The sequence below is a fragment of the Polypterus senegalus genome, chromosome 4 (genome assembly GCF_016835505.1).
Source record: "Polypterus senegalus isolate Bchr_013 chromosome 4, ASM1683550v1, whole genome shotgun sequence".
NCBI lineage: Eukaryota > Metazoa > Chordata > Cladistia > Polypteriformes > Polypteridae > Polypterus > Polypterus senegalus.
This window is the reverse complement of record NC_053157.1, coordinates 89,165,138-89,176,686: the sequence shown is the minus strand read 5'-3', so window position 1 is coordinate 89,176,686 and position 11,549 is coordinate 89,165,138. Positions and strand designations below refer to the sequence as shown.

At 36.7% G+C, this 11,549-nt stretch overlaps 1 protein-coding gene across 1 annotated transcript in view; it reads right to left on the bottom strand.

The window, feature by feature from the left end:
• Positions 1-244: 244 nt before the first annotated feature.
• The window catches only part of si:ch211-197n1.2 (EF-hand calcium-binding domain-containing protein 6), a 129,121-nt gene continuing 117,816 nt past the window's right edge, over positions 245-11,549 (bottom strand). Inside the window, exons 15-18 of the mRNA XM_039751004.1 lie at positions 7,990-8,233; positions 5,923-6,095; positions 3,066-3,234; positions 245-1,040 (exon numbers count right to left, since the gene is read on the bottom strand). Coding sequence (XP_039606938.1) covers positions 801-1,040; positions 3,066-3,234; positions 5,923-6,095; positions 7,990-8,233 — 826 coding nt within the window. The 3' untranslated portion in view covers positions 245-800. The remainder of the gene's footprint in view (positions 1,041-3,065; positions 3,235-5,922; positions 6,096-7,989; positions 8,234-11,549) is intronic.

Sequence of the window (11,549 nt, the reverse complement as noted above, 5' to 3'; positions counted from 1 at the left end):
ACTGCATATACAGCAGATTAATGTTTGATTTTTTTAATGGACAGCATCATTTCAGATTAAGCAAGAGAAATGGAATTCTTCCAAGATCAACGTGGGGAAACGTATGTTGTAGGTAGGGAGGAATCCATGTGAGATTCACTTTGAGCCTGGGTTAAGTAATAATATTTTTAATCTTTTATGATAATATAGTGGTGGTGCAGTGATAGCACTGCTGCTTTGCAGGGTTTGTGTCTCTGGTCCTCCCTGCATGAACTTTGCATGTTCTCCCTGTGTGTGTGTGGGTTTCCTCCCGGTACAGTCCAAAGACATGCAGGGTAGATGGACTGAAGTTACAAAATTAGCCCCAGTACATGTGTGTCAGTGTGTTCATTCTGCAATAGACTGGCACCCTGTCCAGGGAATGATCTTGCCTTAAACCCAGTGCTTGCTGGGATTGGCTTCAGCCCCCCATTACGCTACTGGGGCATTAAGCAGATTTAGAATATGGTGTGATATGGTACTATACACAATAGGGGAAAAGCTCAATAGATTAGCTCATTATTTTTGAAATGAAGGTAAATTTTCCACATAAAATTATTTTAAGTTTGCTATTATGAACTGGATACTGCACATAGAAGTTTTTAATAATATAAAATTCACATGCAAAATGACCATACACTCATAGCAAAAAGTAAGAATTTATATTTTTTTGGGTTTCAAAACTATATTTATCTGAATAATATTCTATTATTTCATGTTTTATTTGAGGATTAGTACATTATAAAATTAAACAAAAGTTTTCAATTCATGTAGGTGGCTTATTAAGCATGTTCAGTAGTGCTGGCTTGTTTCTTGCATGCATCATCCAGCAATTTCTTATAGTTGATTCTCCCATCCATGTTTTGGTCATACTTTGACATGAGATGGTAGACTTCATCTTCATCAAGAAGAAGGTTACAGAGTTTCATGACTGATCGAAACTCTGCTATGGAAAGAAAGCCACTGGAATCACTGTCTAGTTTCTTGAAAGCTCGGCGAAGATTCTTCCATTCTCCTTGAAGCTACATGGAAGAAAATAAATAGAAGAAAATAAAATAAAATCATCTGGTGAAATGTTGTTTTTAACAAATTAGAGACATATTAATTCAGGCATTCAATAGTCACACTTACCAAGTCATTATGTAATACCACAAACAACATATTTGTCCATTCACCTATTTTTACAAGGCTGCTTTTCCATTCCATGGTCACAGAGGGCCAGTGGTCAGTCTAGCAGCTTTGTGGCAACACAGAATTTATACCAGAATTTGGGATGCTTGACTCGCACATAAACTCTCACACTCACTCACACCATTGTCAGATACAATGGTTTTACAGTATACTTTACTTATCTGAGCATTTTGTGTTTTGGGCTAGGCTTTAAGCCAAAGGAGAGGCTTTTGATGAATTCAGGGCAGTTTGGATAATCAGAATTATTTTACATATAACAATGCTGTTTCCATGTCTGACTGAAAGTTTTTTAAAGCTAAAGGACCAAAAATATCATTATCTGTAACAAAAATAATAGTTTCAAGCAAAGCTAGCTGTATGCAATTCAAGAACGAGATTTAAAACTACTAAAAAGTATTTGCTTTGGCAACAACGTTTTACATGGAAATAAGTTCAATAGATCGACGGGACTTGTCAGATGTACACTGTAAAAAAAATAATGTTAAATTTAGTTGTGGTTGCTAGAACTTTACCGTAAAAAAGAAGGTGACAATATTTTTAGGTCTACGGTACACTTTAAAAATAATGTTATATTTACGGTAAAAAAACTGGCAACTGTGGTTGGCAGAATTTTACCTCAAAAAATATGGTGACAATATTTTTAGGTCTACAGTATAACTTTGTATTAAATAACATTTTTATTTACAACACATTCCATTAGTAGTGAATGTTTAAACATAGCCTGATATACACATGTTGTAATAAATATGCCAATAAGTAAACCATTAGAAAGTGTTGTCAGGATCAAACACCAGTACTGTACACAGTTTGCATCAGTAAAGTAACACCAACCAATAGCAAACATGTATCAGTTAATTATATACATTGAAAAGAGTTCAATGTTCAAGAATGTTATGGTACATTGTCAGGTGTGGAAGCAAAGTTTGCTTTAGTGGTGTATAGTGCCCTGTGGGTGTGCCAGCTTATGGAATACAACCCATCGTAAAATCAGCTTCCATAACCTCAATAAACCTTCAGCCCATAGTGAAAAATAAGTCTGCTAACTGCGTTTAAGATTTTTTGCCTACTGTTCAAAGGTATGAGGGTCACCAGGAACAATATGGTAAAAAGGGGTGTTTCCTTATGCAAATATCATAACTTCAGTGTTTCTGAACCAGTGCTTTACTGTTTTACATTTTATAGTTGTTTACCTTCGCCATTTAACAGTTTTACACTGTAAAATTAACAGGGATTTTTTCAGTGTAACTGTAATGTATCCGTAAATGGCATGTAGCATATTTTGAAGGTAGAAAAATAATGATTTTACAGAACTTGGCTACAAAAAATAACGAAATGTATTGTTTAAGATATTCAGGTAATTTTCAGTACAACATTAGGTAACTCCTTTTTTTCAGACAAGATATTTTACTGTCACCTTTTACAGTATTTGTACCGTTAAATTTACTGACATTTCTTACAGAGTAGTGTTTACTGAGTAACAAGGTGTTGTGAAAAACTGTTGTGAAGGGGTGCATGATCACTATGTTGATACTTGAAATGTTAATAATGGAAAAAGCAAATTAACTTGTGCACTGTTGCACATGATTGCACAAATTTGGGATTTGAGATGAAATCAGAGCACCAAAAAACCAGAAGCAAAGTGAAATACCTCGAGGTAACTAGAGGAAGGAGATGAGAGACCTTTGCTGAAATTTTTTATTAAGATATTTGAGTTGCTCCTACTGTTTAATGAGACTCAACAGCTAACCATTTCAGGGGTTCTTTAACAGATATTGCTATATGTTCTTCTTTTGCGCAGCTTAGTTTAGAGACATTTTGGAATGTTAAATGTCTAAGATGCCATAATAATCTGATACCTTATTCCGTAGCCGTGAAGTAAGCATCCCAAGATCAGAGACATTATTGTCACTGGATTGTTCTCCGTCATCCCTGTAAGAATGTTGCAGAATGCCTGCCATATTGGCGGCACCTCTCCACATTTGTCGCTGCATAGTAAAGGGCTTCAGAAATTCCTGGTAGGAAACACTGAAACAAAAAAAATGGACTTACTACATTTGTAAACATATGAGGTAATTAACTAGAGAGTCTTTGAGAAGATGTGAGAGTAAGTAACACATGAAGTATATTATTATTTTATTAAATATAAATTTCAACATTCAGTTTTGTATTTATATTGCATTTAGCTATATTTGTTATTATTTAAAAGCAAATGGAGCTGTTAAAAGTATTTAATAAGAATGAATTGAATTGATTTGCATTTTTCTAACCTTTAAGTAACATACGTAATTGGATCTTTGGAAAAGAAAATTGTCAAAAATTTATTCCTGTGGCCAAATTTAATTTCTTTCTGGAAGAGAATAGTTCCTTGGTAAAACATACCATTGACGTACCAACATACATCCTTTCTAAAGACACATCTTGTATTCACAAGGTGCCTAACCATTCTGCATGTCTCTGGTGGTGTCAGTGTTGTGTTGCCTAATGCCCACTCCCATACAGAATGGATCATTAACTTCTCTTTTGAACTGATAGCTAACCTCCCATTAGATAAACAGCCTTTTGTGAGCAGGGAGGCAGAGGCCAAATATAATGGAACAAAAATGGCTAGTGACAGTTTCTAAGGATAGAGTTCTTATAAATGACACCGACAGGCAGCACAATCTGGAGATACACTAAAATTAAACAATTACATTTAGATAAAAATGTGGGTGGCATGGTGGCACAGTGGTAGCACTGCTGCCTCGCAGTTAGGAGACCTGGGTTCACTTCCCAGGTCCTCCCTGTGTGGAGTTTGCATGTTCTCCCCGTGTCTGCGTGGGTTTCCTCCCACAGTTCAAAGATATGCAGGTTAGGTGCATTGGCGATCCTAAATTGTCCTTGGTGTGTGGGTGCGTGTGTGTATGTGCCCTGCAGTGGGCTGGTGCCCTGCCTGGGGTTTGTTCCTGCCTTGCACCCTCCCTGTGTTGGCTGGGATTGGTTCCAGCAGATTCCCGTGACACTGTGTTAGGATATGGTGGGTTGGACAATGACTGACTAAAAATGTACAGTGGATACGGAAATTATTCAGACCCCCTTCAATTTTTCACTCTGTTATATTGCAGCCATTTGCTAAAATCATTTAAATTAATTTTATCCCTCATTAATGTACACACAGCACCCCATATTGACAGACAAAAAAAAGAATTTTTGAAATTGTTGCAGATTTATTAAAAAAAACAAACTGAAATATCACATGGTCCTAAGTATTCAGACCCTTTGCTCAGTATTTAGTAGAAGCACCATTTTGAGCTAATACAGCCATGAGTCTTCTTGGGAAAGATGCAACAAGTTTTTCACACCTGGATTTGGGGATCCTCTGCCATTCCTCCTTGCAGATCCTCTCCAGTTCTGTCAGGTTGGATGGTAAACGTTGGTGGACAGCCATTTTTAGGTCTCTCCAGAGATGCTCAATTGGGTTTAAGTCAGGGCTCTGGCTGGGCCATTCAAGAACAGTCACAGAGTTGTTGTGAAGCCACTCCTTCGTTATTTTAGCTGTGTGCTTAGGGTCATTGTCTTGTTGGAAGGTAAACCTTTGGCCCAGTCTGAGGCCCTTAGCACTCTGGAGAAGGTTTTTGTCCAGGATATCCCTGTATTTGGCCGCATTCATCTTTCCCTCGATTGCAACCAGTCGTCCACCCCCACAGCATGATGCTGCCACCGCTATGCTTCACTGTGGGGACTGTATTGGACAAGTGATGAGCAGTGCCTGGTTGTCTCCACACATACTGCTTAGAATTAAGGCCAAAAAGTTCTATCTTGGTCTCATCAGACCAGAGAATCTTATTTCTCACCATCTCAGAGTCCTTCAGGTGTCTTTTAGCAAACTCCAAGGTTTGCCATCCAACCTGACAGAACTGGAGAGGATCTGCAAGGAGGAATGGCAGAGGATCCCCAAATCCAGGTGTGAAAAACTTGTTGCATCTTTCCCAAGAAGACTCATGGCTGTATTAGCTCAAAAGGGTGCTTCTACTAAATACTGAGCAAAGGGTCTGAATACTTAGGACCATGTGATATTTCAGTTTTTCTTTTTTAATAAATCTGCAACAATTTCAAAGATTCTTTTTTTGTCTGTCAATATGGGGTGCTGTGTGTACATTAATGAGGGAAAAATTAATTTATATGATTTCAGCAAATGGCTGCAATATAACAAAGAGTGAAAAATTGAAGGGGGTCTGAATACTTTCTGTACCCACTGTATATGTTTAGCTGACAATGCTATCCACCGTGACTTACATATGAGTGCAACACCTAGTGTTTAGCTTTGAAAGTTTAAAAATCTACATTTCTGATTTTTCCTGCCAGTCAACTCAAATATACTTGGAAAACATACTTGAGAAAAACATGCCTATAAGCCTCACCATTAGCAGGCTCATGAAAAGAAACTGACAGCATATAATAGTGGCAGACAGTGTAGCATAGCAATTAGAAGGTTTCAGACTTCAAACCCTGATTTTGTGGGTTCAAATCCTGCTACTGACACTGCTTGACCATGAGCAACTCACTTCACCTGCCTATTCTGCAAAAGAAGTGCAATTAATTCTATCTCTCAAATATTGTAAGTCGTCTTGAATAAAATCACCAGCCAAATATGGAAACAAAAAACAATAATTATTCCTAAACTTCCACAAGAAATTAGCCAAACTACACATGTGTGAAAAGTTGCTATCAACATACCGGCCATCTCCATTAACTTCAAACTTTTTCTCCAGCATGTTACACTCATGCTCATTGAGCTGCACACAGAGCTCTGTGAGGATTTCTCTAAACTCAGCTTTGCTGACAAAACCAGTATGGAATGGATCCAGGTCCTCAAATTCTTTCTGGAGGTCATCCAACAGATACTCAACCTGAAAGGTTAAAAAAACAAAATGGCAATGCTTGATTGAGATTGAGGCACAGAGGCAACTCTAAAGAGTAATCAAAATATATGTTGATTTCACCTGCTTCAGACAAACTTTAAAATATTTAAGAAAAACTGAAATTAAAAAATTGAAAAGATAGCTTTCTGAGTTCAAGATATAAGTGATGTTTAATAAAATAATAAAAATAATCAAAATGTTTAAATAACAAAACAACATTAATGTGATAAAATCCCATTTGAACCCTTCTCCATCCGAAACATGAAATCCAAGCCACAAAACAAAATTAACCAAGTGCTCTGGAGTTCAGCTAAAGTGACATAAGACCATACAAAAGACTTCAAATAAAGTTAAGGTGCTAAGGAAAGAAAAAGGAATAATAATAATAAGAAGAAGAAGAAGAAGAAGAAGAAGATGAAGAAGAAGAAGAAGAACAACAGCAACAACAACAAAGATATATAAGGTTTCAGTGCATTAGTTGCTGCTCCTCACAGATTGGGAGATTTAGAAGAAGCATTATTAATTCTATCACTAGACCTTTCTAAATTAGTCAAATCTGAAAATGAAACAACCGAATCTTCATCAATTCTGGACATTTCCATCTAGAGGTAACATTAAGTTTAGCCACTACAGTAACTTATAAGAATACTCCATTTTCATAATAATCAAATGATTAAAAAGAACTGGAGAACTGTCAGTAAAGAGAAAGGCTGAAGGAAAAAATGCAATTTTACAGTTTAGTGTCCAGGAATGCAAAGAGGCATCTGCAGAGCAGAAGGCCAAGACACTTAGACACTTCCAGAAAACATGAAGGAAAGTACCAGGATCATCTAGTGAGCAAGAAGGACATGGTGGATCAGATACCAAGCCCATTTTGTGTTGTCTTCTAGGTGTAAGGAATGTTCTATGAATGACCTGTAGCTATGATAACCGATAGTTTGGGTTTTTGAAAGCCAACCATACATATAAACACAATGCACCAACATATGTTTCTTTTATAATGAGAAGGGTCCTTAACTCAAATATAGATGATAGAATAAGTTGTACAAGATAATAGATAATAAAGCATAAATAGCTGATACAGATTGATGTTTAAATTTAATACCATCTTTATAACCAATGAGGAGTACCCTCAGCAGTTGGTGAGGGCATCATCATTACTTATTGTCTTTTAGGTTTTTTAGGCTGTTGCAAAATGTAGTGGTGATGATGGGTGGGATAATTGTATATAAATATAAAATTATAGACAAAGAGGAGGAGAGCTCATTGGTTTAAATGTAGACAACGTGATTGGAGGGCTGTCCTTACTCTCAAAATTCATTAAAGAGGCTGTTGAAATATACAATACCATAAAATGTCCAAAAACCTTTGTTGTGGATTGTTCTTATTGTAACATTTACTAAAATCCCAGGAATACATAACAGAATACTGTGTAATGTAGGTGAAACTCTGTATTAAAAAATCTCTTTTTAAAAGATTGGGTCAATTCAGCTGATGTATAAAGAAACAACCTTAATAGAGTGAATTAGTTTGTAAAATTGCAGGGATCACTAGGACGACAGGTCTCTGTTACTTTTCAGTCTGTTTGTGATCTTTTGTTCCTATTATCTATATTTGTTTTAAAAAAGATAATACATTTAGTGGCCAATTTAATGTATTGTTTTTTTAAAAGGGAGACAAAAGACAGCCCTCTGTACTCAGAAAGATAAAAGGACTGAGGGAACGGAACAAGAAAGCAAGGGCCGCACTGTTCATGAAAAGAGGGCTTCACTCCATGTGACTGTCAGTCTGCCACCTTTAATAAGCACTTAATTAATCAATAAAAACAAAGAGACATGCACACACCAACCGTGAAATGAAAAACTTCTATTAGCTACTTCACCTTGGCACGGACACTATCAACAAGGATATCTGAGGCGCAGTTGAGCTTCTTGGAACGGAGCCTGAAATTATCATCCCCTTTCTTTGGTGGACTGATCTTGGCATTAGGAAAACAAGCTGATTTGGGAGAGTAGCCAAAATGTCTCACAAACTCCAAGAAATCGAGCGTTTTGTCTTGGTTGGTAATCAAAGTTTCCCAAAGTCTTCGGATCTCCCCCCGGCTAACTTCAGGCTGGATGTCAAATCTGTAACATAAAAAGCAAAGCTTAACAAACAGGGATATTCTGTTGTGGCAAAATGAATGCAAGTATCTCACGGTTAAAGGGGCGGAATGGGGGTGGAAAAAGCATTTCTTTTCCCCAACAAGAAAAACAATGCCCAAACTTGGCAATGAGACTGAGAAAATAAGCAAGTGTCTCCCAATAGAATGTTTTAGAAAACAGGTTTCCAGAATAAATAGTTAGTAAAACATTTGCCAAGATTAAAAAATAGTTTTAATATTTAATAATAGTTTAATATTTTTTTCAAATTGGAAAAACAAAGTGAGTACTTTGTTTATACTGAGCCTTTACCAAGGCTTTAAATTGCCCTTTATTTTGAGTGTGAAAATGGTGGAAAGGGGTCTTAAAAGAGGTTTTATTGTAAAGCGTAATGAATGGGTTCAGTGTTTCATGTAGCAAATGATTCTCTCAGTGCAGCAGCCGGAAAATAAACAGATGAGAGTCTGTTTATATGACATAACCAATTTCACATTTAGGAAAATCAGCGCATTATGTTAAGTATGGAGAGTCAGTACCTAGAATGGTGCTCTCCCTGTGTCTGTAAGGGTTTTGGGTACTTCTGTTTTCCTCTCAGATCCCAAGGAAGATTATTGAGGTGATTTTCAACACTACGTTGACTCTCGTATTAATGAATTTATGTAGGAGCACTGTGTGGATTGGCACGTTGTCACCATGTTGAACAAGTCAAGTACAGAAAAAGGAGGAAGGGAAAGATATATGAAATATAATATCGATCAGCAAAATAGAATGCACTCATGCAAGTAATTTGAATAATGTAGCGCTTAGACACCATATATCTATTTGCTGACCTTGTTTATCTATTACAGAGCCACAAGGAGATGAAGAGTATTTTGATAGCGCTGGATGCAAAACAGAATACAGCCCTAAATAGATGACTAGTCCATTACAAGGTGCACTCAAGAACATTATGCCCGTTTTTAGGCACCTGTTATTCAGACATGCATATCCCAGATAGATTTTATGCTCTTTCAATATAAATATTAAAACAAATTAAGTATCTAATAAAATAATTTAAATAATTTAGAACTTACATCAATTAATATATAAAGAGTACATGCAAACTTTCATTATAGTTAAAGAGAAATGCCAACTGAATTGAATGCAAATTCAATGAGTCAATTATAAAAATGTACAGTTCAGTGTTGCAAACTGCCAAAAGTCCTACATGATAATGGAAAACATTGAGCAGAAATGAGAAGGCAGAGGCTCCAAAGCAGTACTCCAGCTCATGAAAAAATTGTTCTTATCACCAGAGTTTGAGGTAAGTCTGGCGTTACTGTAATCTAATCACATTTCCCTGTTACAGTTTAAACTCTTGTGTTTCTAACCAAATCATATGTAGATAGTGTAAATTCCTTGAAGGACTGGCATTTTATCTCACATAATGCTTGCGGAAGCACAGCAAGTGTGGTTACCTGACCTGCGTCCCATACCTGGGTTACACTGCACAGAGTACATTGAATTTTACCACACTGCCACATCTGTACCAGAGATAAGTGTTATTTTACAACATTACTTGATTGCTTTTTTATTTTACTTTTTTCACTTCAGGATTGTATTAAGGTCAGCTTTGTCTTTATTAAGAAATAAAGGTTTCAAGCTTTACTTTGAAAAATAACCATTTCTCAATTTTACAGCATAATGACAGAAAATGTTTAATGGAGAGATTGTAATTCTAGCATAAGATTAAATGGAGCAAAGTGACCCACATTGTGGATCCTGGAAATTTAAGATCAAATATGTGATATTAACTTTAAATATCGTTGTTCCTTGTAATGTAAAGTCTCTAATGTCCAATCTAGTGTGAAAATGTTGTAAGCATTATGCGTATTATGTAGTTCCATTTCCCAACATGCACTTCAATCATTTGTCACATGCCTTTGACGTTTCCATGAAAATTCAGAAGTCTGTAATTCTGCGTACAAGTAAAGTGACTGAATCTAAGGAGATTTTCTATGCTGTGGCCATAAAAAGCCCACTTAATCAATAAGCCAATTAAGCCTATGTCCACACTGCTACATTTTCATGTAGAAACAAAGACAGTTATCTCTATTTTCCCCTTTCATCCACATTACCATGGTATTTTCGTCGCACAAAAATGAATACTTTTGAAAGTGCTCTCCAGAGTCGCATACTTTTAAAAATGCATCCACAGCAATTCATTGCTGACAGGCAAAAAATTAAGATTTGTGAAAACACTGACTTCAATTGCGCTCTGCTTGGTTTGTGCGTATTACATGTCTCTTCCCTGATTAGATTCCGAACATTCTGATCAACATCTCATTCCTTGATTGGCCACTCCTCATGGAAGAAAACCATACCCCACCATAGCAGGCATAGAAGACCTGCTTTCTGAGGTGCTTGTTTTGTTGCTTACCTGTATGCATTGAAATTGTGTTTGGTTAAGTTGGAATGCTGCCTACATTTGCCTAAATGGCAAATAATGTACTGATCGTACAGTTCTGTGCTAAATTCTGTGGCCGGTGGCACTAACATCCCTACAAGGTGGTGCTTGAAGTGAGTCACTTCCAATTTTAATATAGAGTAGCTCCCCCTTATCTTAGCATACTCCCCCCAACTCTTCAATTGAGTGTTGATGTGTTCTGGGACTTGAAGCTTCACAAGGGACCCAAAACTCGTTGAACAAATGTCACTGTATCACCATAAAAGGAGTAATGCCAGTAATTTGGCTCCACTTGAAGTATTGCTTCAAGAATTGCTGGTTTTGGACAATGCTGGGCATACACTGTGAGGTATCTAGAAATTGTGGATAGGCGATAGAGTTGCCAGTCTCTCAAACTGCAACTGCACTTCAGTCCAATTGAGGGGGTCATGCTAGGTCTGTAGCGAGAGTAGAACTGCACTCTGTGTTTTAAGAGCTAATGCCCTACAGCCACACATTATTTTCCTGTAAGTAAATATGTGGTTTGATAATTTGAAATGTAACAGCAGTGCAGAATATAAGCAAATCTGCTACAATGACCATCAGGTGTTACAGAAAACTGAATATATGGAAAAGCCTAAATATAAAAAAGCAAAGGGTGACAAGCTGGTGCAGTGATTAGCACTTCTACCTCATGGACCCATGTCTTGGGTTTAAATCCTTTGCTTCATTGTGCACAATAGGAAAGGCAGTGCCTTACATGTCCAAGCAACAGAATGATCCATCCATAAATTATTGAACGTACTTAATCCAGTTCAGAATTGTGATGTAGATGAATATCTTAACTCAAAATGAATGGATGCATGGTACATCTCC